The sequence below is a fragment of the Colias croceus genome, chromosome 6 (genome assembly GCF_905220415.1).
Source record: "Colias croceus chromosome 6, ilColCroc2.1".
Classification (NCBI taxonomy): domain Eukaryota; kingdom Metazoa; phylum Arthropoda; class Insecta; order Lepidoptera; family Pieridae; genus Colias; species Colias croceus.
In genome coordinates, this window is record NC_059542.1 from 4,726,064 (window position 1) to 4,751,560 (window position 25,497).

Below are 25,497 nucleotides of genomic sequence, written 5' to 3' on the forward strand. Positions count from 1 at the left end.
TCTGTCAAAATATGAATGTTATAAATGTAAGCTGATTTCCTTGCGATAGTTGTTGACTATATTTGACAAAAATCGGCCAAAGATGCCGGCCTGTGATGCCGGCCGCTACTCGGCTCTCTCTCAGACTCTTTTAAAATATGAGTATCACATGAAGGGTTTGACTATCTACTCTAAGCTACATAATATGCTAAATTTCTAATTCAAGATGGGCGACAATACAAAATTCTTTCCATCCTTACACAAAATCTTTCATGTTTATATACTAGCAGTGGTGTAGCCTTTAGGGGGCGTCGTATAATTAGTTTGGAGGTTCATAACGTTTTTAAGATATTATTATCTCACATACCTGCAATATAGAAATAATTTGTTTGACCTTTTCAAATAAAACACTTACGTTCCGGGCCTCCATAGCATGGCCCCGTTTATTTGGTAAGGCGGTAGCTAGGCCCCTGATTAAAAGGAATAAGGAAATAAATATATAACATTTTAACCCATTGAGCCCCAAGCGGCCCAATCGGTCCCAGACACAATAGATTTTCTATTGTGTCTGTGGTTACTCTGGTTTCCCTTCAAAACGACTTATTAAACAAATTTAGCTGTAACTGCAGTAAGAATAACACATATTAAAAAAGACGTGTGGCACTCGGGGACTGCCGCGGTAAAGCTATTGCATAGCATGCCTTCAAGCCACACCTCCGAGCCCGTCTGAGTGGGGAGCGTGAGGTTTTTTAGTTACGGAATTTCTGGATACGGTCCCCGCGCTCAAGGCTCGCGATAGAAGCTATGCAATAGCTTAATAATTTCTATATACAAACACACAAATAATAAAACTACTTTTATTTAATTAATAATTGTTTAATTTCCTACTTAAAACAAAATATGTGAATAACATAGACATATATTTAAAGAATATAGTTAACATAACTTAAAAAATGAAATACTATGGCAATACTTTTTGGGGTCAATTTGCATTTCTTATAAAGCTCAAGTTAAAATTTGTTTTCCATAAAGGCTATGTTCGCATGCAGTATTTAGTTTTCATTAATGTCGGTAAGTTGGCGACCACAGGTTTCTTCTGTTTCGGGCAAACAGTTATACTGAAAAAAAAACAACGAAAATTAAATAAAAATCATATCATCAAGCTAACTATATATTTCGGGTATCTCCGAGTTAATAACGTTATCACGATTTATTTCACCAATACTATTAAATTTCATACAAATTTGCATTGAAAGTTATAAGTAATTATTTCAATTAAGTAATCTTTCTTCATAATAAAAGGATATTATCTTGTCTTCAGTATTAGTTACAATCCATACTAATATTATAAATGCGAAAGTAACTGTCTGTCTGTTACTCAATCACGCCTAAACTACTGAACCAATTTTCATGAAATTTGGTATTTTGATACCCGAGAAAGGACATAGGCTACTTTTTATCCCGGGAAAATGACGCAATCCCGGAAATCCCACGGGAACGGGAACTATGCGAGTTTTTCTTTGACTGCGCGGGCGAAGCCGCGGACGGAAACCTAGTAGTTAATAAAAAAACATAAAAACTTACTCAGTATTATATTCAATCGACGATATTTTTATATATTCAATATAAAGACTTGAAGATTTGAGTAATCTCCATGTCATTGGATTCAATATATTGGTTTCGTACTTCCATTCCACGATAACGGATAAAGGCGGATGACCTGTATCCTTGAACGCCATTAATTTCGTATGCGTATCGCCAGGCCGGTAATATTTTCTGTAATAAAAAAATATCAATTTTTAAAATTTAATTAGTCAAGCTATGTTTTTGTTTTATAAACATAATAGTAATATTTTTTATTACGCAGTGTAGTAGCTTTTAGCGTAATATTTTGTGTAAAAGGCAATTTTATAATTATTTGATCAATTTTTGTCTATTCTTTAAGTTTAAAGAATAGACAAAAATTGATCATGATGCGGGAATCGAACCCGCGTCCTTCGATTTTTAAAAGCACAATACTTTTCTCATACGACATCTCTTGCTGAACCAAATAAATATTATTCCTCAAAACATTGTATGCAACTTTCACTACAAGACTATTTTTAGTACATGTTTATCAAAATCGCGATCGCGATACTTACTGCTCATCGTTCAGGAATTTATGATCGCTCTTATTATTATTTCTGTCGACCAATGTTATTGATACTTTGCCAACATCGGGCCCGTGGATGTTACTTTCAGTTGAATTCGACACTTTCACTTTCACTTCGTAGTGTACTCCTGAAAATAAAATTATTACATAGTTAGTTTATTGGTTTTTGTAATTTTTTTTATGTAAATAATTTTATATATAAACAATTTATATTTATATATAAACAATACGAAAATTTGCGTATATAATACTTTTATGTACGTACAATTTTCGTTTTTTTTAATAACGTACCACAAAGCATGTAAAAGAAGTTAGAAGGGGCACGAGGGCGGCGTTAGGGTTGCAAGGGCGTATCGCACCGTATCTTACGACGCGGTTTGCGCCATAGCCGGTACTGCACCCTGGTATCTTGAAGCGGCCGCCCTGGCGGAAGTTTACTGGCATAGAGCGGAGGTAATAGAGAGAGGGACGAAGAACTGTCCACTGAAACGCTAGAAAGATGGAAGCGAGAGGCTCGCGACGCGGTGTTCCTCAAATGGCGTCAGGAACTTGACTCATCTTGCGTGGGGGCCTGGACTCTCAGCGCGCTTAGTCCAGTGCTCAGAGAGTGGGCAGAGAGAAGGTGGGGGTCACTCAGTTACCGGCTTGTGCAGGTCCTGTCAGGACACGGATGCTTTGGCAGCTACCTGCACAGGATAGGTCGGGAACCGGCCCCCACCTGCCACCATTGCAGTGACCAATTAGATACGGCACATCACACCCTAGCCGAGTGCCCGGCATGCTGCCGAGTGCTGCCGAGTGCCCGGGCGGGGCTGGCGCGCATACATTGCTTGCATTGCATAGGCGTTCGCGTATTATATTGCGTTTATAACGAAATAGTCGTGATTGCATAGTTTAGTAGTTTTTATTTAAACAAATGAGTCCCTATTCCTTTCTAACCTGTTTTATGTGTTCTGTGGTACGTGTGGTACGTTCTGTGGTGTGTGTTTTATGTGTGTGTGTGTGTGTACTAATAAAAAAAGTTTACAAATATATTTCAACTTACTGCAATATGGTTTCGTATTGCCAGTTAAAGCGTAAAGAGCGACATTAGAATTGGAATCCACTAGTCCGCCCATTTGTAGCCGCTTATACACATTTTGGGAGTGAAGACCCACGGGTATACATAGGTGCTTATTGTCACATGTTGTGCAGTTGCCTTCTAGAAATGCCTGTAATGATAAGTAAGCGGGTTAGAAGTTAATAGTTATAAAGTAGAAATATCATTTATTTTTACAAGATAGTGGGCCGTTTTGGCAGATAATTCTTTATTTACACTTATTTATTGTATTAATAACTTTTATTGTAAAAGGAAGAAATAAATAATTTTGAATAACGCATTTATTGTATTAATCTAAAAAGACTTTGTGCATGTTACGCTATAGCGTCGTCGTTCTAGTCAATAACTTTATTAATTATATAACATCCAAAACTACACATTATAAGTTACATCCTGTTAAGATAAATTCATCTCACCTCATAAGATTTACACTGAATAGCCATAAACGGGCAACTCGGCGCAATGCTCTCTGTAAAGAAGTCATAACTCCTCTCATGGTCACACGCAACAAATTTCGCAACTTGTTGATACATATCGCCCGACCGTTGGTTCCCCGCATTTTCTGCCTTACATCCCGGTTGTGTAGAACCACCGTTGGGATAGAAATCTACGTGGCCTATCGGTTCTGACATGCCAAAACCTGGAATTTCATCGTTGATATTATGTTAAGTACAACCATACTAGTATGATAAAGCTGAAGAGATTGTTTGTTTGTTTAAACGCGCTGAGATTACTCAGGAACTACTGGTCCGATTTGAAAAGTTCTTTCGATAGATTCTAAGATAGCACATTTGTCGAAGAAGGCTAGTTATTTTAATGTGTGTCTACACACTCTTATCTATATAAGAGTCACGCGACAGATTTCTCACGAGTCAAAAACAAACAGATGTCCTTATTAAGTATTGAGTATTGTTATATTAGTGCGTGTGTGAGTTATTTGAATTAACGGGTTGGGTTTCTGGGCAGGAATTGTTTTTTTTTTCTTTGTTAAATATGTTGGTCCAACATATTAACTACGTCCAAGGTGTCCATCGTTATGTAATTTTTTTAGAATGCACAATAATAGAAATTCATAAAATAAATGAAAAATATTATAACTAAGTAAATATTTTATGAATAATTCCAAATTATTTTTATAGCAACGAAATAAGTACCTGAAAAGTACAGCGGCATCGCATTACTATGGATAATATCGACATATTCAGCATCAGATCTGTCCAGCCGTACTAAAGTGACGGTATTACTGAAGTATGGCGCCGCGGGGTCTAGACCCGTTATCCGTCCTAGTTTGAGATTAAATCTCTGTAATAAAATAAACATAAATTTAATTAATCGTATCTTAGCATACACCAATCAACAAATAATAATGTATTGATATATCACACGAACAATTATTATATTAATTATTAGCACTTACTTTTTGCAGGGAATGGCCGCAATAGCCGGCTAAATGCGACCCAAGGGAATGACCAATAAAGTGAAAATTGTTCAAGTTTGATAAGCCCAGCTCTATCTGAAATTAACATAAAATCTATGAAGTACAGTTTTTAAATAAATACCATACTAATAAAATGGTTAATTCTTTTTTGTTTAGTACATTGACTCGAACATGTAATACATGAATTAATGTGAACCTAATTGTCATATCTACATTATTGGCACCATTATTACAACGTGGACCAAAATAATTAAAAATATATACTGACATAGAAAGTATGTATAAGATGTGCCGTCATGACCCCCACAAGTCGTATATTAGCTACAGCTTGACCATACGGTGGTTGGGAACCACGCCGCCAATCCACTATAGTGACTGTTGCCGCTTCATTCCCTTCTAAATTGAGAAGAGCATCTGCCATGTTTTGTATCTGTGAAATATACACAGTAATTTTTTTTAACTATGACGGTAATATAATCGATGATGTTAAGCTTTTTAGTTTGCAAATTTTATCATCATTACATTTTGATCAGTCTATGCGCGATAGATTCCCTTTGAAAATAAATTGTCAAGGGTTATGAGACCACACTTTCAGATTTAAATTATTGTGTTTTTATTAACTTGTTATTCTTTAATGTTTTGAAAACATATTATCCAGAATTATTATAAATAGAAACTAACCCATAGCTTATGACCTCCATCAAGGAACCCATGAGAAATGAAATAAAAAGGTCCTCTTGGATCTATATTCGCATTTCGAACTTTTTCTACATCTGTAGCTTGTAAAAGCACTGGTAATTTTCTATTTCGTCTTGTAAACACAGCATACCTATAAAAAATAAAAAAGAACTCGATTAAAAATTTCGCGATGTTTTTTTGTTACAATTGATACTTTATCTAACCCTTCGCCCCTCAGGACTATTTTGCATACCGATACGCATCAGTCCAAAGGTCGATGTTTATGTAGAATAAAGTACACTGCAAGTAATTAGTTAACGAGTTTATCATAGTGATAATAGGTACGTCACAGTGCAACTACGGGACGTAAATATTTGTTTAGTCTTCGTATTGATAGATCGATGTCACGGACGAGCCCCCTTTATTATCAGGGACTATACATTGAGTACATAGATAAAATGTACTGGGAATACCAGGGTAATGACAAAAAGTATCAACTAGCAATAATATTTAGATCCGCTTTGTTGGGGGCGTGGCTTTCTATCATTTTATTAAGTTTAAGGGCCGTGGCCTTATGTGCTGTAAAATATTATTTTATAATACTAGTACCATTTCTAATTCAAGTTCATGAATTTACCTACCAACGTGGTAGGTACTTTACCAAATAATTTTTCATCAAGAAAATTCGAAGTAAAAATGTAATGCCCAACGGCCGTCAAGGGTCACTCGGCTCCGTACGTAAGCTCTTTGTATATATTTTGGACTTTCCAAAGTTTTATACTATTCATAATAATAATTAAATTGATTTTTCTTCTAACAATGTATACGGGCACGATGATCATGGACTGATAGATGACTGATAGGTATTTTCAAGTTCAATTATTTGATGCGATGAGTATGGGCACACCGGCTATAATTTGAAACATGAGATACTTACGTCGTAAGAGTAACGTCTGGACTCTGCTCTGAGATAAAAGAACTTAAATAGTTTGCAAAATATTATGAATAGGTACCTATAATAAATATAATAATTGGACATATAAATTTATTTGTTATCACATATGTACTTTATTTATAACTTCTGAAATTCTCAAGTTCTACCGAAAATCGATTTCCTCAAAGTGATATGATACTTTAGTACCTAGTTAGTTACACATAATTAAAAAGAGATTGAAAATTTTCTTTTGTGAATTACATAAAATAAATATAATCTAAATCCTATACAGCGAAACTAGAATAATATTTTATTTTCAGCCGAATTCAAAAAAAGGAGGTTCTCGATTCGACTATATTTTTTTGGGTTTATAGCCACTGTGTGAACCGATTTTTTACAATTATTTTTTTATTTGAAAGCTGCGGTGCCTCCAGTGACGTGATCCCATGTAAAATTGGTTGAGTATTTAATATATTTATTACACTAGTACTTTCTACTCCATGTCACAAGAGGCTGCTGAAGATCAGTGTTGTATAAAAGCCCGGCTCTTGCATAATTAGTTTTATTATTAGCCGATTCAACACTTTTGTCAGCAACGAAAGAGCAGCACAGTATTCAGTTTATTTTTCTTGTACATTATTTAAATTACAATTATTATTTGAAGTGAAACTTCTTTATCGGGGTTGGAAAAAATTTTGTGTAACATTTTTTCGTTACGCGCAATCTTTTTCTTATCCCTACCACGCGTGATTCGACGTATTTCTGTAAAGTTGCATATTAGTAAATTATTTTTTGAAAAATAAGGTCATAAAGAAGTTTCACTAGTACACGCACACATTTTTTTTTGTTACTGTTTATATTATACGATTTTCGTTTGTTTTTTAAATAACAAAACAATTATTTTCATTCTCTCTTCCTGCTGTTGTAACATTTAATTTTCATATGGTAGGTAGTTTGCATTACTTATTTTTAGCTTTATCGAAAAATCAATCAAGGCTTAGAAGTATTGCAATTTGAAAATTGGCAATTGAAAACAAAACATGGTTTTATTACCTGACTCCCAAAGATTCCGGCGGCGCAGGAAAGTAATTATCAGGGCGGTGCTCCGTCCAAGGATAAGCTTTCGAGAAACACCCGTATACATTGTAGCATCGTTCTATCTCTGCATCCTCTTGAAATATAAAATCAATTTAATGTTACATATTATCTTTATTTCATATATTTATAATTCTATTCAAATTGTGTCCGACACAATACTATATTGTGAAGACATCTCATTACCATGCAGATCATGCAAATCATACTTTGAACTGACTAACCGTAGAAGGAGCTCGGGAAGTTGGTAACATCGGTCGAATTCTGCTTGTCCATTAAGACCATTATAGTTTGGAGCATCAGAGTTGCACTTGTCCTGTTATACATTTTTATTTTTCACGCGAACTTTCGTATGGCAAAGCACGTGTCACTATGGACGATAACAAAACGCTTAATGTAATGCGATCTGTGTCTGACCGAGTATCGAATAACGCTCTTGTTAATTGTCCGATTGTCAGCGTAATGAAATGTTTTCGAGACGCTCCTTGTTTATATAGAATCATAAATGCACTAGACTCATCTGCTTGGACATTGTTACCTAATAGATCCGCATTGCTTCTAGTTCGCAGACGTTCCGGGATATGCCGATAACAGAGGTTACGACGTTATCAATGAGCGGTTATTTGTTAAATATGATTGACGCACGAGAGGTCTGTTAGTTTGTGAAGCACTCGAGTAATTAAATATTATTAGTGCAGATACACTACGGGTTGGACACACGCGGTATCATGTACGCGTGACGATAAACTATCTTGATACCTATTTGGGATAGCAATATTGTTATGGAAATTACTATTTATAGCACATATCGATTAATTACAAAGTAAATTCATTCTTTCATTTTATTTTTCGTAATTGTTTATAGATAGCTGTTGTTTGTAAATATCATTCAGGGATCTACCTTAGTTATCTCCACAGCAGGGCACTTATTTACGATAAATAGTAAAAATAATGATGTCACAATCGTCATTGTATAAAACAAACAATAAAGCGGACTTTGTTGTCATCTTTACAACTTTCTGATAAGTAATGTATACTAATTAGTAAATTTGTTTTGTTTTTGCAAAGTTCATACAACTGTGATAATTCTTAATGAAAAAGAAGTTTTATAAACAGTGATTTTCAATAATAATACATAGGGTATAGTTGCCGGCACGTAACTCGATGACTTTTTAGCGTAGAGGGAGAAGCTTGCTCATATAAAAATGTTCTAAAACTTGATGCACAAACTTCCCCCACTACGGCACTTTTTGTCCACGATGTTTGCCGGGCGCTATATCTATCATAACTACGGTAAATCTAAACAGGATTTTTAATACGCAGTTATACTATCGAATTTTCTGCATATATAATAATATTATAAAACTATAAAATAATCATATAGGAAAAAAATATTGAAATCGCTTACATTAGAAAAATACATTTATTTATTTATTTATATCATCTACAATGTTCAGTCTTAAAAGCTTAAAATAAAAATTACTTGGATCGAAGTAAACACGCAATTATCAAAACAAAATCTCATGCAAAAACGGTCATCTCAAGTCTTTAACAAATTCATAAACAATCCACAATAATGGCATTGCGTCGAGACTTTTCTTATCAAAATTATATAAAAATATACGCAAGTCGTTTCAATGCTTTTTTTTCTAAATACATACACAGTCATTTCAAAATGAAATTTTCTTCAAAGTACACACTGTACTTCCTAAAAACGTCATATACTGAAAAAGGATCAGTCATCAGGACAGAAAATAAGATTAATAAAATAGCCGGAAAACATAAGAAGAAGCATACATCTAATCTATCTAATATATGTATATTATAAAGGCGAAAGTTTGTATGGATGTATGGATGTTTGTTACTCTTTCACATAAAAACTACTGAACCGATTACAATGAAATTTAGCACACATGTAGAGGGTAACTTGGATTAACACATAGGATAGTTTTTATCCCGGAAATCCCACGGGAACGGGAACTTTGCGGGTTTTCCTTTGCAAACGCGGGCGAAACCGCGGGCGGAAATCTAGTATTTTATAAACATAATCGAAATTTTAAAGAAAACGACAATAATATATTAGCCATTATTAAATTACTTTATACAAAAACAATTATCCTACTAATTTATTACATTTATATTACTTATAAAGCGTTATAAAATACCCATTAAATTTTCCTATAAAATAATTAAGAATTGACTTTACGTGACTTATTTTTAGACGGCGTTGAAGAAAAATTACAAGTAAATGTTAAATCTTCGTTGAAAAAGTCCGAAATAGACATGGCATCGTTTTTATTTGGGGGCGGAATAATTCTATCAATATCGTCGTTCAGTTCATTTTCCTTATCATCAAATTTTACGTCAGAGAAATGATTAATAGTAATTTTTTTATTAGAACTTTCATTGGAATAGAACTGAGTACTGTCCGTCGACGTTTCGTCTTTGAAGCCACTGTCGACTCTCATCCAATTTACGTTGGAAATTTCCTTTAAAGCCGTCTTACTACTATTACCCTTAGATAAACTAGTGATAGTCAATTCTGAAGGTTTTATGGCACTTTCATAATAACTTGAAGCGTAAAAAGTATTTTCGTTAAATCCACTATCGACTTTCTTATAGCTTGAGGAAGAGTCACTTGCTACTTTTGTGGTATTTTTAGAACTGTGCTCGTATTCCGACACGGTTTCAGTCAAGAATTTGAGATCAATGGTATTAAAGTCTATCTTTTTGTCCTCCATACTAAAAGGTATATCAAAATTATCTAAACTATTATCCAAGGACATATGCAACGGGCTAACTGTAGCCTGTGCACGTATTTTGCTAATTTCATGGGCGACATTAGTCCTTCGTTTGCCCTTAATGGGAGTTTCATCTAATAAGTTTATTCTTGTGGAAGACTGGATATCATGAGATTGCCCCTTAAAAGAATCTAACTTAGCTAACTGTTTGACATTTGTGTCAGTCTCGAGGAACCAAGTCACTTGTTTCCTGTCTGGTGAGGTAGTTTCTGATCCTGCCAAAATAAATTCATCATAAATACCAAAAAATTCAACACACATGCATGCATATATATACATTTGTATTAAAAACTTACCCTGTGAAGTGTTGTGAAATGATTCGTCGACACTCATGTCCATACTAAAATCTAATTTCTGTACAGATCGACTGCGATGCAAGCTCGACATACTGAGACTACGTTTCTCCGACAACGAGGATCCTCTCTTGTTTTTAGGCGGTGAGTTTTTCAGCGACGTACTCCGTTTTAATATAGACTTATTGGGCGTCGTTTTGCAGAAGCACACGCCATTCTTTTCGCCGTCTGGTTCCGAAACGATACAGTCAAGACACGTTGCCATAGCTTCTGATTCCGGTGAGGTGAAATTGTTTTTCTAAAAATATTTGAAGTATGTAAGTTCATTGACATTTAATGTATTTCTAATATTGTGATATTCAAGTAAATATAACTTTATGTCATACTATTAAAATTACTTTCCATTCCTTTTCTTACAATAATGTACAAGTTTTTGAAAGACAAGAATGTTAACAAATCTTGATATTAAATTTTTTTAACTGTTTGACTAAATATCATGTCAGATACATTCCTAGTAACACTTAAGGAGCTGACCTACCACACCATCTCATACCATGTCTATGTAGGTATTAGAAACAAAAACAATCATAACACGGGCCACGGGCGTCTCTAGAACACATGTACATCGATAAGCCGTATATAAAGGGATCCATTTAATTTGTCTGCAATTCCAACTTAAAATCATAAGTGTAAAATGAGAGAAATAAATGAGACAGTTTTAGAATGGTATCATATTACGCGTAAACCATATTTTACTGATTCGCCTCCTGCACGCAGCGGTTTGGCAACGTCGCATTCCCATCTGAAAGCGTGCGCGAGCCGTGTTGTTTGGTGATGGAACAATGGAGGTCTTAAAACTCGTATATAGTATAGTTATCATATTTTGTTAAGCAACAAATCGATAGGTTGAGTATTGAAATTTTCTTCTATCATCAACAATATTGATTAACTGATACTCAAAAAATTATGGTTCCCACGAAAACAAGGCCTTTTGCTTTTATATGAAATATAAAATATAATATAAACTTGATCAAAGCACACGAAATATGTTCATGTTACGAGATGGTGTAGTAGGGTGACTTACACCAATGCAACAATGAGACAAAAACTTACCTCCTCATCGCTGACTTTTGTTACAGGTGAAATCGATGATGACGCAAGTGAAGACGATGTCGCTGAACCTTTGGGAGTTCTGAATTCAATAGGACTGAAACATGGTTCAAAGTCAACCACATCTAATATTTTATTCCTGTATGGTTTGTGTTTCGAACCAGCTTGCAGAGGAGTCCCAAATGTGCGCTTCATACCTTTTGATATAAAGTCACAACTCTGGAAGTAATTGTTGATTAATGGTACACATGTAAAAAAATTAAGAACAGTTTTATTTACAGATGCTTTTGAAGTAAACGCGTTCAATAAAAAAACTAAAGAGAGGGAGAAAAAAATCCTTAAGTACCTACTATTTATACTTTGAACATATTAATAGTAAATTACAGTGTCTAATGTGTTGCAATTTCAAAATGTATTTTGTTAAGAGATTAATAGAAAGTGTTACTACAAAAATCTATTTTACATTATGAAAAAAAAAAATACAATAGATCTACAAATACAGATATAATAATGTTCCATAATTAGAATATATCTTATACGCCGGCCACACACTCGACGAGTGGTATGGGAAGTAACGAGGTAAGTAGGCAGAGACATAGTGTGGCAACATTACTCGTCATGCCACTCGTCGTGCTCATCGTCCTGCTCACTGCTTCCCTACTTGGTCGGTTTTTGCGCGCGAGTCAAAGGACTGGCAATACGAGTACGAGTGCCTGGCCACATACTCGCGCGATCGCAGTCCGCATCGAGCGCTCGCGCAATACGCTCACGTATGCAAAATTGGAAATTATTTGTCGCCAAGCATAGAATGGTCAAATGAAAAATTGTTAATGTTTTTTTTTTTTATGTTTGAGGACGACGACGACGATGTATATTTCTTTTTACTCCATTAATATAATTAGCTTTACTAAAAATGCAAAGCGCGCACGCTGCCACCGTTTCAACGTCCATTTCGTGAGACAAAGCAAATGACAAGTGACGATCGTCGCGATTAATCGCACGCGTAGAGCCGTGTGTGGCCAGAGAGGGCAATGTCGCGGCGAATAACGAGAGCGAGGAGCATTCTGTGGCCGGGGCATTATGAACATATAATATGTATAAAAATAAAATTAAATTTCCGTTTTGATTAAGTTCTATTGGAAATCCAACTTTAATGTGTCACAATAGAATGGTGCGTTTACAGCTAGGTTTTTACAACAAACAAAAAAAAATTAAATTATACTAAATTGACATATACTTACCAAATCGGGGCTGAATACAACTGGCGTATGTTCTTCATAGCTAGATGGTGGCCGCTTTTCATTGCTAACTTCTTCATCTGTATGCTCCGAGTCATCATGATCACTTTGCTCCTCAAAGAACAATGTTCTACGCAATGAACCGTTTGCTGTGACTTCATACTCATCAAACATTGCTTGTTCCTGGAATTGAATGCTTTATTTAAGCTTATGTATTGATTAATTATTTATAATAAAGTAAATGTGCCGAATGTGTATTTTGTAATGGGTGTTCTTATTAATTTTTAATCTTTAAATAAATAAAAATCAATAAATTTAAATTTATATAACTAACACAAAACTATTCTTACATTACAAAAAATAAACAAACATAATTACATGCTTAGTATGTAAAATATCTGTAACACCTAAGATAAATAAATTATCCAGTAATGATACAACAGTTGACCCTTCTCCTGCCTCACTAAATTGAACAAGTCAGTACACAAGAATAAAAATTGTTCATTTTACAATATGTTAGCATTATTATAAGTAAGGTATTTAAAAGCACAACAATGAAGTAAACTAGTTAGTTGTTTTATTAAATAACAAATCTCAGCCCCAATGTATTGAAACCTTGAATGAAAAAATTGTTTAACTTTAGATCATTAAAATTTAAACATAAGCTTAATCATATTATATAATTAAGCCATGCCCAACAAGTTCTTATACTGATATAATATTAACTATACCAACACATATTAATATGTACTTCATTTAAAGGAATTTCATAATGCCACCAGGGGGAAATTTTAGTCAAAGGAAACATTCAATTATATTATATTTTAAAGGATGAAAACTGTATTATTAGATTTCTGAAAATTAAGAGTTAAGTTCTGTATCTACAGAATAAAGAGTATTCCCTCCTTGGCATTACAAAATTCCATCATGTAAGTATATAATTAATGATAACAACAATGTCTTGTTATTGTTATACAAATAACATAATGACTAATCACCTGTGTAAATGTGCAGAATGGTTGTAAAATGCTCTCTAATTCAGGAGGGAGTGTTGGTGGTAATGTTAGCGTTGTTTGAACTGAAACTAAATTTATTTGTTATAATTAATGAAACAGCAAAGCAGTTATGTATTAACATTGGATTTATAAACACTTACCACTTTTCACAAATTTTAACTCTTTCGCAAGACTAGATACATTGGAGCTAGAATCTGAAGATGTTGCTTGTAATAAAGGTTGCAGTTTCTTTGATGACTCCATAGGACTTGGTAAAACTAACTCTTGGGAAAAGAATCTAAAACATGAAAAAATATTGTAAAAAAGTGGCATCAACATGAAGAGTTAACAATCATCAGGTAAGGTACTTCAAATTTTTTTTATTAATATTCAGTTCAATGAACTTGTTAATGTTAAATTAAAACTTAGGGCTATTTACTTATACAATATAATATAATCTACATCTAGTAATCGTAAAATGAATATTATTTTCGACGGACTCACTTCTCAGTAGCTTCTTCAGCGATCTTCTCCAACGCTGGATCTGGGGACGGCTCAAACTGGCTATTGCATACGATAATATCTGTAGGAACTAAGGTACATGCTTGGTCTATGTCCCATCGAAACGAACCGCTCGATTTATTTTTGTACATTTTGCACATACCGGGGCTGTATAAATATTTAAGGTATTAATATTATACCACGATTTACAAATACCTAGTTATGTACTAATTTACAATTTAGAATAATTAATAACAAACCTGCATATTGGTTTATGAAGATTTTCTACTAGCACTTTATCAAAAGGATTACGCACTTTATTTTTCTTTTGAGGTGTACATTTATTATTTGTATTTGATAAATCTTCATTTTTGAAATCACTCATTTTGAACCTAACGAAATTTAAAAAATAATAAACGGTAAATGCTCCAATTTGGCATTTGTGGTTTGACTATATAAAAGTACTCTGTGGGTTTGACACCTTATTTTTTTATATCGCCGAGCTGAGTCGCCGAGGCTATCTATGGTTAGGCAATGGTAAGGACGGCATAGACAAACAGTCTAAAAATTAAATACCTTTTATAGATAGGGAGGCGAATAGGGGAATTTTCGGTAATACTTGAGCGTGGCAGTTTAAAACCCCTTCCGAAAATCTGACGCGCTCGAGTAAAATTTTTTTTTTGCATTTTTGAATTATTTATATGCCTAGCCCCACCACGCAAATCGATAGATTAGTATACCGTTGTTATCAGAGGCACTTGGGGCATACGTAGTATGAATATCTGACGCGCTCGAGAATGCCAAAGTAACTGATTTTTTAAACATTTTTGAAAATTTTTGAAATTTGGCGTACACGCCAAACCCACCACTAAAATGGTTTTTACCATATTATAAGCTTTTCTTTTCGAATTAATTATTTTATCTTTCGATTTTGCGACGGCGCCGTTGAATTACGCCATTTAGCTACCTCGCCTCCCTAACTATTTGAAGTAAAAACTAAAGAGAAAATAAAGATATTATTACTGCCTCTTTGACGAAGTGAATAATGCATGAGATTAAAAAAAATGAAAAAAAAAATGTGTGCGTGTACTAGTGACGAAATGTTACACTAATTTTTTTCCAACCTCGATATAGAAGTTTCACTTCAAAAATGGAGATTTAATTCCAGGAATAAAGTTAGTTTAAAAATAAATACGAGTTGTTACGAATAAATTTAATTCGTACAAGCGCTCTGGCAATGGCACATCGAACCCATTCTATACTATACGACATTTGGATGAAGGAACGAGCACACCGAGCACACTCATTACAAGAACAAGAGCCTTTGGGAGATCGGCAATAAGATTTAATTCCAGGAGGAGACTAAAAATATTCCGTGAGAATGCATTCCTATTGTCTGTAATAAAAAAAAAAACAAGTGAAAGTGTAGGTAAATTATTGCAATGCTATTATCTATTATACAACAATATGATAAACAAATGTATTTTAATTTTTGAATATGAACCTTGGTAAGTAAATTATATTTAAATTACAACTTAGCTACCCGTACACAAAATAATTTTAAAATTATAAACTCTCGGAAGTGGACTAGTTGTCTGGAATAATAGTAACAAAGAGGATATAACCACTTGTAATAGTAAATCGATTTGTGTGTAGGTATATTAATTAGGTTTTATAAATTCCATGCTACATCGAACCCAGCAATGCAAATTAACAAATATTTATTATATTCTATATTACTTACATAATCTGTAGTAATAAAAATATGATCACACTTGACAGTTGACACATTATGACATTGACATTAATGTTCGTTGAATTCAGAATTTAGAGCAATTATTCATACAAAATATTTATTATTACAATCATAGTCTTTATTTAATAAATACTGATTACTGGACATCATTGGAATTTTGTATTAAGGAGAATGAAACACTCTTAAAACTTCTGAAACTTTTTAAGAACTTGAGAGTCGAGAGATAAGACTACAAACAAGAAAGGTAGTCAAGTTTTATCGACATGGATTGTAATACAAGTTGTGAGCCAATGGATATAGATTTAAGTTCAAATTCTGTAAATGCAATGGACATATCATATAGTGACCCTGCTCCGAACAGAGAAGAAAATACAACAGAGTTAGTTACTTATTCAAATCCGAGACTATCTACATCATTTAAAAAATTGGTGGTCCATCTGAGTGAAACTAAATCAAATTCCAGAAAACGGACGCAATATATTTACGTATCAGGAATAATAATATTGCTGATATCATGTGTATTATATCAAATAAATGCAAATTTTAAATGTCATAGTAGTCTAAACATTGAAAGGTTAAGTAATAAAATTTCAAATAGACTTTATGGACAATCAACTGCTTCATATAAAATTGTTAACACTTTAAGAAGACATGATAAGAATAAAATTTTAATATTGTATGGAGGGACTGGTGTCGGAAAAACATTAACTGTGTCATTAATTTTAGAAGATATCATGAACTTCAGCAATGTTTATCATTATACCATGCCAACTTTTGTGGACGTGTTCACAACAGACCTTCTGTTAGGATTAACTTTGTGCCAAAACTCTATTGTTGTTATTGACGATCTTAAAAACAATGATACATCAAAAATTAAAGATAACATATCAAATTTAATCACCAAGACTAAAAATTTGAATAAAAATATAACGATTATATTAGTTTATAATTGTGATATAACAAATGGACAATTCTTGTCTGAATGTATAACTTTGACAAAATCAGAAATGAAGAGCTTCAGTGAAAATGACGACAATGTAATAGAATACATAGAATTTGATAGTTTAAATGAAAGTACTCTCAGAAAATGTGTTGAATATGAACTAGGAGGAAGAGAAATTAGTGAAGAAAAATTCAAGTATATTTTAAAAAATTTCAATGTTTTTCAAGATGGCTGTAAAAGTGTTCACCAAAAAATGAAGTATTTGAACATATTATGATTTTAAGGTATGAAGGATTTTATTAAAGTTGTTGATAATAGAATGTTGTATTATTTTAGAAGTAGATAAGTGTATTTAATTAGTATTGTAGTATGAAAACGGATGTAAGTATGTAGTTTTTAGTTAGCTAATTTGAATTTCGACTTGTTTTAGTGTAATTAGTAGAACAGGGGTTGTGATTGGGTAACTTTTAATAAGTAATTTAGATTGATTTTTTGCCAATTACATACAGGCAGGGCCTTATTAAATACCATTTTACATTATGTAATGTTTTAGTAACAGATGGACAGTGATCTAATGATCTTGAAAGTATTGCAATTTATTGAATAAGATGTGTAGTCATGACACACTTAAATTATACAGTTGGTTAAAAATATTAACACAAATAGATCAAAAGAACTTTATTTTAAAGAGTGTTACAATATAATCGGCAATGCAGAGGTTTTAGAAATTATGTTGAATAGAAATATACTGACAAATATTCAATACACCTACACTTTCACATTTTTTATTATGCTACAACAACTTAGCCACCTTGATTATAATTAGTAAAATTTTAAATCATTTCAAAGGTGCATATAAGAATGAAACACTTTGGTTAAATCTTAAACATTAAAAAGAAACTAATTGAACATACCTAGGCAAAGTGCTGAATAAAGCTGAGATAAGTTATCACTGCTTCCGTATTTAAGTACAATAAAATTAACATAACTTGATAATAATACACGAACAATACTGTTTTAATAGCACTCAATACTATTTCTAGCTGAATGGTCAAAAGTTTCAAAATAAATACAATTTTAGAGATGGCATGGCACTTATAATGTTTCAGCTTAGAAATGTTACATAATATTAATTCTTATATAACAATTTTTTAAGTGAAAAGCTGATTATCATACATGAAAAGATGGAAAGACTATAAAATAATAATAAAAACTTAACAACAATAGATGAAAATTACCTAGTTACTACATTTAAATATCTTCCAATTCCAAAGGAGTCAAGCCTGAAAGTGCACAAATTGTAAAAAGTGAGAAGCAATTGACGGACAACTTTAAAAATTGTTAGAAAAGAATGTTATTTGAAAAGTGGATAAATTTAGTGGATAAAAATAAACAACATGCCATGAAGGACGATCACATTTGTGCATTTTCTGTTTTTGACCTACTAAACAATAGTAGAATTGTCTAGGTATGTATCAATGTATATTTTAGTATAATAGAATATTTGCAAGATTTAACTAATTTATTGCACATGTAAGTTTCATTTGATAAATATTTATTTACACCTATGTAGTTAGTATCATAAAACATTTTTCAACAAATTTACAGATATGAAAGTTATATTGTAAATAGGTAACTATTTTAAAGCAAATAAATATCAATTTAACCATTCAGTTAGTGATACAGATAATTTCATAAAACAGGAATAAGTAATACTAGTAACAATTAGTAATATTTTTGAGATTATTCTTTGGAAATTTTTATAATTTTTACTTCTATTACGTAATAACTCAGCCCCCGGAATCACAGACACAATAGAAAATCTATTGTGTCGTGGACCATCCGGGCCGCTGGGGGCTCAATGGGTTAAAATAAGCTAATCAATTTGTGATGCAAAAAACAAATAATCAGCTGTGCTTTAACAGAGTAAATATTTATTTTCATAGTAAGTTAGCACTCAAAGCAAATGTAAAATATATAATAAAATGTTCATGCAAACATGATAAAAAAATAAAACTTATAACTACATGAGATAACAAAAAAGAAACATAAATTATTAGAACAATAATGATTGAGAAAAGCTAATAAAATGATAACACTCTCAAACAGGCTAATGTGCAAATTAATTTCTATTTACATATATATTTGTAAGTAAATATGTTTGTATAATTTAAAAATTAATTCGAAACATTGATTAAATACTAAATATGCGTAACAGTAAAGACTAGAATACATTTTAGTTTACAGTTATTGGCACTAAATTCAATGGTAATGGCACAACTATACTCTGAATACAATTAAATTATCACCATAAGTTTATCTAGGATGCAAGTAGCACTATAGTTACAATTCCAATTTTTTTGTCAAAGTCATTAATAAAGAAGGTTTCACTAACTATACTAAATTATTTTACAAAACCGTAGAAATGTGTTTAAATATTATTTATATCTAATTTAGTTTTCTAGGAATAAGTGAGTTTTGCAGACTTATGGTTTATAGCATATTCCATAAGTGAAACTGTGCATTTTCAATCACAAAACATACACATTAATATCACGTTCCAAGCTCCATTTCATAAATTGTAAGTCCCTTATACAGTCTGGTATCATGCACAGTTGTCACTATGAAGTTTTATACTACCTATAAGCTAGGTGTTAAATTTTAATAAAATATAAACAATCATAAAAAGGTTGCAATGAAAGGTGATTATAATAATAATTAACAACTTTAACAACATCAATATAAAATGACAAATTGTACAGAATTTCAAGCAAAGCGGTATTTAAATCTAAAATTGACAAATTGATATAATCACTTAAAAAGATAATGACCATGAATGCACACTAGCTTTTACATAGTAGGTTTTTGAATGAAAGTTATACAATTGTACATTAATATTTAAAATATAGTACATATATAACTACCACAAGTTAGGTACATCAGTGCTGATTGGTAGTGCCAATAACTGCATTTTTTATTACTTAAATATTACTAACTAGGTATTCATTAACAAATAGAACACCATTTTAAGCACGACAAAAACATTCATAGTTAAAAATGTAGAGAGACTTATAGAGAAATGTGCTAATAATTCTAAACCTTTAAAATGTCTGATTTGTTTGGGTGGGTACTTATGGTTTACATTTATCAGATCTGGTATTTCTTCTGAGATTTTTTTAGGATCTTACTTTTACCATTATTTCTTTATTCGTTGACATTTTCGATTGTGGCTGAGATCACAACTTCATAACACTCACTAAAATCTAGCATTAAGCATTGGATATTTGATCAGTGTCACATTATAGCCACATCATAACATTGGAATTTGATTATAAAGTAGGAAATAGCATCCGAACTGCTTACATTGATTTAAGACATTAATTATCTTTAATATGTAATTAACTTAACCTTGAGATTAATAAGAATTCTAATAAAATTCGTGTAATTTTATAGCAGAATGGATATTTTTCAAACGACTATAATATCACTCCGCCATAAGGTTTGGATGACACAATTTTGCGTTTTACTCATGAAAAGTAACGATGGTAGGAATTACATCTCCATTGCATATAGCTAACTTTCTTTTACCATTATCTTCCTCTGGCAGGATGGAGTGATTTTTGGAGGGGACTAGTTAGGAGCGATGGAAATGAACGGCAGTCCATTTGTTGTAGCGTTTGTGCCAAATACGAGTTTCCTGATGTTGGTAAGTAGCACGTCTACCTTCGGAATCTACGCTCTGTGTAACGCAAATATACGCAATAATAGCGACATCCTCTCCCAGAAGATGTACTCTCGGGTTAAGGATAGTAGTGTTAGTTTTAATATTCGTGGGAGTGTTATCAATAAAGAATTTATGGAATTCAACACCCTCTATTAAGTTACCAAGTGAATCTGGATCAAACGAAGTCACGTGTGGATCACAGAGTTTGGAGTATGTATCGTAGTCCCCGTTATTTATAGCATCTAAAAGTATTTCTGTGGCTTTGATTACTTCCGCACGGCGCATTGAAGCATTGCTGTCACCGCGAGCTTTTCCAAATGAATCAGCTTTTGTTAGACCATCCTCATCTTGTTCTTTGGATATAACAGTGCATGCCCTATCAACACCTTTTTTATCTTTGTCCAGATCATCATCTTCTAGGGTAGTGCTGCTGTCAGTTGATTCTTTTACTTGTGATCCATCTCCCTTCTTGTTCACCATGGATTTTCCCGAGAAATTACGAGTTGCAAGCATAGTTGTTAATATTGCCCCCTTAAGTTTGCGACGGGCGTTGAACTTCTTCAAGCAGTCCACAGTTTCTTGCCTGTGCATAACTGATGCAACACGCTCACGGTGGCAGATCCATGGGTGCTTTAGGGCTTCCGAAGCAGTAATTCTCTTGCTTGGGTTAACAGTCAACATTTGGTTGATAAGACTTTTAGCTTCGGGCGTTACTGTGTCCCATTCTGGTGACGGATAATCATAAGCACCAGCCTTGATTTGTCCATATAATCGGTGTTGATCTTCATCCCAAAATGGAGGATATCCAACAAGCAAGATGTACAAGATAACTCCACAAGCCCATATATCCACTGGTTTACCGTATGGTTCTTTTTTAAGAACTTCTGGAGATAGATATCCCGGAGTACCTGCGAAGCCGAACCATGCCTGCTGATCGCCTTGTACTTCAATAGCCAATCCGAAATCAGCTAATTTTACAGCAGCACCTTTTGCCTTACTAGCCAATAACAGGTTTTCAGGTTTTAAATCCCGGTGTACTACACCATTATGGTGGCAATGATGTACAGATTCTAATATCTGCTGAATGCAGTGAGAGGCATCAGCTTCTGAATAAAATTCTCGTGCTACAATATCTTCAAACAATTCTCCTCCGGTCACAAGATCAAATACGAGGTAATGGAAATGTTCTTCTTGAATAGAGTCATGAAGCCTTACGATGTTAGGATGTTGAAGTTTTCGACAAATTCGTGCCTCTCTTTCCAATTTCTGGAAATCTCTCGCAGACAGCTTTTTAGTGTTGATAATTTTGGCTGCAAATTCATGTCCTGTGGATTTTTGAACAGCTCGACGTACGATAGAAAAAGCACCTTTGCCTAATTCTTCTTTCAGTTCATAATTGTCCGAAAACCGAGTGCTAACGTTTTCGCGATTTGGATTGGCCATTTTTGCTAATATACTTTACCTGCTTTTAATAATCACTAATAATTATCTTGAGCACACACTTCGCGTTTCACTGGTAACTGTAACAAAAACAATCAATACGTTAAATTACATTTTGCGATTGAAATAATAATAAAGTGTAAAATAGGTATTTATAAATTACAACAACTTCTGAATAGAATAAAATTCCTGAACTTTATAGTATTAAATCAGTGTTACAGTTTAAATTGACGAAACTGAAATATTTTGGCCGTCTAGTAGATCTTCATGATAGGTAGGTAGGTAATTGAATTTTTTATCATTACTTAATATAAGAAATTCATTTATTAAAGTTTTACCACATATTCCACATTTTAACATCACTACCTATTTTTCAATTCAAATAACGCGATGAAACATGCTACTAAACCATTTTTTGTAAGAATTCCTCTGGGTCTTGTAATCATAATCAGTAAAATTATGCGGTGCTGACACTATCATTGATTTAGTCACACATATGAACAAGATTGCAAACCCGAAATTAAAATACACTGATGCCTAGGCAAAAGTTATCACGATCACAAACATAGACTTCTAATATTAACACTACGACACTGGGATGACATTTCGTTAGCGCAAAATAATCGATACACCATTGTCTCAACACATTCACCAAAATTCCGAGGACGTATTTCCATATTAACGCGTTTTATTTTATAGGTTTAAACATGTAAATCCAATATCTTCTACCATTCTATAAACACAATTATTAATATTTAAAAATCATAGAAATAGTATGATCAGTGCGCAACTTTAAACGATATTCTTAGCAATAGTAACTCGTACGAGCTCCCGAAGTATTTTTAATAATGAGAACAAAGTCTACCGATATATATTTGAGGAATTTGTTTACGATATATTCGTTTATTGGTAAAATTATTTACCTATTATGTGCCCATTTTACACAATATTAACGTAGTGGAGATAGAAAACTAAGGGCCTAGCCCTACACCACACTCTCCTTCTGCTCCGGACACGAGCTTCGGGGTCAAACTCATAGACATTATGAGTTGCCAGAGCGATGATCCTTGAAAACGATTTTAACTATAATTCGTTTAAAAGTGATTTCGCGTCTGAAAAAATATTTGTAGGTTCGGTATTCAAAAGTGAAGTTATAAAAAAATCTTGCTAGCGACAACAGATGCCTAAAACAAGCGTATTTACGTTTTTAACATCTGAATTTTTACGTATGTTCACACTGAGAAGTCAACCTAAAATCGATACAGTAGCGCAGCAGCAGAGAGAATACGGACTCGATAGTAATGCCATCTTGTGGGCTCTTTTTATATGAATATTATTAGTATTAATAGTCAATTAGCTTGTGTAATGTTATCTCTGTCTATCCTTTTGTTTTCTTCGCAAATTGTCTAATAAGTACTATAATTTAACTTGGGTTAATTTTAAACGTGTTAAAATATAATTGATACGTTACAGAAAATAATAGTTTATAATACCTATATTAATTTTGTCGTGATATCGTATTATAAATTTATTAGCATGTACCTATTTAGTGTCTACTTTTAATAATTATTTATGCATGGATAATTTTCCTTCTCAAGTGGTTAATTCTTTAATACTTCTTTATTATTTATGTTGATATTTGACGATGAATTAATTATGAATTGTAATTTTTATATAATATTTTTTTTATTCATTTGTATGTAAATGTATTTTTTTTATTTATACTTACCTATATTATAATCTCTAAGTTATAGGTTTCTATACTTATAGTTATAGAAACCTATAACCTATACTTATTCACTATTTAATTATCCTTATAGTTGATGAAGATAACTTAATTACTTAGTTGTAATGAGTTTTTGAATTGTTTTATTTTTCTACACTCTCATTTTAATCTAAATGTAGGTAGGCTTGAATAAATGTAAATCGATTCGACACACGTAATCGAATTCTGAATACCTAACTATAGTGCTTATTAGTTTGTGTAGGGATTTATTTTGAGAAAAGACTAATACCTAAATACCTAGGTACTTTTTTATTTTAAATCTACGATTTAGGAATTAAACAGCAGCTATAAAAATGTCAAAATGCCGGTTAATGTAGGTAGGTACAACAAATGTTGTCGCTCCGGTATGTTGGATTTTTTAAAAACATGTAGGTATAAAGAATAGGTCCGATCAATTCATAAAGTACCTAAGTACCTATTTACTATTTATTTATATGGTATATGTATTTTTTTTCAATTTAATTTGTACCTTAATTGGATGTTTGTATTCCTGTCGTCAGAATAAAAATGAACTCTTGTTTATTTATTTATAAACGACAATGGACATTTTATTCGTTTTAATCTCAATAATTTTATTATCTTGTTGACTTTTGACTTAAAATTAGATACTTTTAAACAACTCTCCTGGCGCAGTTGGTTAAGAAAATTCTAATGGGGTCTAAGCGTGACGTCTTTAATTTGATATTATAAACGCGAAAGTTCATTATTGGATCTGCTTGAAATTTAGAATGAACTTATTTATTGTAAATCATGTGACAACTTATACTGGACAAATAAATTTATTTCATTTCAGTGTTTGGGTTTATTTACGGGTGATGCCAGGGAACACAGCTAGTTTATTATGAACTGAACCGTTTTTACATGAACGACATAACTACCATTTAAATTAGTGTCCGACCGAAACTGGTTTCCAGGCCGAAACCGAAACCGAAACCGAAACTCACGTGGTCAAGTATGAAATTTCTAAAAATACTGAACTTTGGTGCATTTTACCTTAATTAGGGCATGAAATGAAAATACAGTATATTAAATTTGTTGTTATCATTTATTTAATATAAAAAAAAAATATTTTTAAAATATTAATAACTAGTTAATAATAATAACAATTTTATTATTTTTACAAATTAAGTTCTCAGTAAAATCAGTCATCTAAATCAAATCAGTAATTGTTACTGTTATATTTTATTGTATTGGTATTTTGAGATCTTTCTCTTTAACCCTTAAAGCTTTTCTGTCACTTTTTTAGTACATGTACTTATTGCCGTGTAAATCTTGAACGTTCCAAAAAATCTAGAAAATTGACTACGTTGGAGAAAGTACGATAACAATCCTTCATTTTTCTCCTACATGCCAATTATAGAGATCATTTGATTCGTGTGCTAGGTGACTGTTGAATTTAGGGATTTCCGGAATTAGTGATGGTTTGTGTTTCTGGTCAATAATAGCATTTATGAAATAGTTTCCGTGTTTGATTTCTATTGATTTAACTTTCAGGTGAGATAAACTGTTGTTTTTGCTCTAAAGATTATGAAATA

At 32.6% G+C, this 25,497-nt stretch overlaps 4 protein-coding genes across 6 annotated transcripts; 1 reads left to right on the plus strand and 3 right to left on the minus strand.

Annotated features, from left to right (window-relative positions):
* Positions 1-844: 844 nt before the first annotated feature.
* LOC123692751 (pancreatic lipase-related protein 2-like) lies at positions 845-8,092 on the minus strand. Its single transcript, XM_045637541.1, has 11 exons — positions 7,600-8,092; positions 7,334-7,451; positions 5,350-5,497; positions 4,937-5,098; positions 4,648-4,743; positions 4,385-4,532; positions 3,647-3,870; positions 3,177-3,342; positions 2,121-2,259; positions 1,564-1,755; positions 845-1,097 (listed from the first exon to the last, which is right to left on the minus strand). Exons 1-11 carry the CDS (start codon positions 7,700-7,702, stop codon positions 1,013-1,015), a joined length of 1,581 nt encoding a protein of 526 aa, XP_045493497.1. The 5' UTR covers positions 7,703-8,092; the 3' UTR covers positions 845-1,012.
* Positions 8,093-9,422: 1,330 nt separating this feature from the next.
* Positions 9,423-14,759, minus strand: LOC123692805 (protein aurora borealis). The gene is made up of 8 exons (XM_045637600.1): positions 14,574-14,759; positions 14,317-14,481; positions 13,974-14,110; positions 13,816-13,901; positions 12,821-13,000; positions 11,583-11,798; positions 10,473-10,767; positions 9,423-10,391 (listed from the first exon to the last, which is right to left on the minus strand). Exons 1-8 carry the CDS (start codon positions 14,696-14,698, stop codon positions 9,565-9,567), a joined length of 2,031 nt encoding a protein of 676 aa, XP_045493556.1. The 5' UTR covers positions 14,699-14,759; the 3' UTR covers positions 9,423-9,564.
* Positions 14,760-16,153: 1,394 nt separating this feature from the next.
* LOC123692344 lies at positions 16,154-17,329 on the plus strand. Its single transcript, XM_045637080.1, has one exon. It carries the CDS (start codon positions 16,333-16,335, stop codon positions 17,287-17,289), a length of 957 nt encoding a protein of 318 aa, XP_045493036.1. The 5' UTR covers positions 16,154-16,332; the 3' UTR covers positions 17,290-17,329.
* A 346-nt stretch (positions 17,330-17,675) lies between these two features.
* Positions 17,676-23,387, minus strand: LOC123692342 (calcium/calmodulin-dependent protein kinase type II alpha chain). Of its 3 annotated transcripts, none has more exons than XM_045637077.1 (2): positions 23,100-23,387; positions 17,676-22,256 (listed from the first exon to the last, which is right to left on the minus strand). In XM_045637077.1, exon 2 carries the CDS (start codon positions 22,177-22,179, stop codon positions 20,647-20,649), a length of 1,533 nt encoding a protein of 510 aa, XP_045493033.1. In that variant the 5' UTR covers positions 22,180-22,256; positions 23,100-23,387; the 3' UTR covers positions 17,676-20,646. The 3 variants fall into 3 exon arrangements, with proteins under 3 accessions (XP_045493033.1, XP_045493035.1, XP_045493034.1); XM_045637079.1 differs by lacking the exon at positions 23,100-23,387 and adding an exon at positions 22,586-22,976; XM_045637078.1 differs by lacking the exon at positions 23,100-23,387 and adding an exon at positions 22,515-22,536.
* Positions 23,388-25,497: the final 2,110 nt, after the last annotated feature.

What these genes read in the sequence shown, in the direction of transcription:
- LOC123692751 (XM_045637541.1), bottom strand. Translation starts at nt 7,702, where the DNA reads ATGTATAACAGGACAAGTGCAACTCTGATGCTCCAAACTATAATGGTC. An exon ending in GATGCCGCTGTACTTTTCAG is followed by an intron (nt 3,871 to 4,384) that starts GTACTTATTTCG and finishes ATGAAATTCCAG; the next exon opens with GTTTTGGCATGTCAGAACCG. An exon ending in TCGATTGAATATAATACTGA is followed by an intron (nt 1,098 to 1,563) that starts GTAAGTTTTTAT and finishes TTTTTTTTTCAG; the next exon opens with TATAACTGTTTGCCCGAAAC.
- LOC123692805 (XM_045637600.1), bottom strand. Translation starts at nt 14,698, where the DNA reads ATGAGTGATTTCAAAAATGAAGATTTATCAAATACAAATAATAAATGT. An exon ending in GCTGAAGAAGCTACTGAGAA is followed by an intron (nt 14,111 to 14,316) that starts GTGAGTCCGTCG and finishes TTCATGTTTTAG; the next exon opens with ATTCTTTTCCCAAGAGTTAG. An exon ending in TTGTATTCAGCCCCGATTTG is followed by an intron (nt 11,799 to 12,820) that starts GTAAGTATATGT and finishes AATTACTTCCAG; the next exon opens with AGTTGTGACTTTATATCAAA.
- LOC123692344 (XM_045637080.1), top strand. Translation starts at nt 16,333, where the DNA reads ATGGATTGTAATACAAGTTGTGAGCCAATGGATATAGATTTAAGTTCA.
- LOC123692342 (XM_045637077.1), bottom strand. Translation starts at nt 22,179, where the DNA reads ATGGCCAATCCAAATCGCGAAAACGTTAGCACTCGGTTTTCGGACAAT.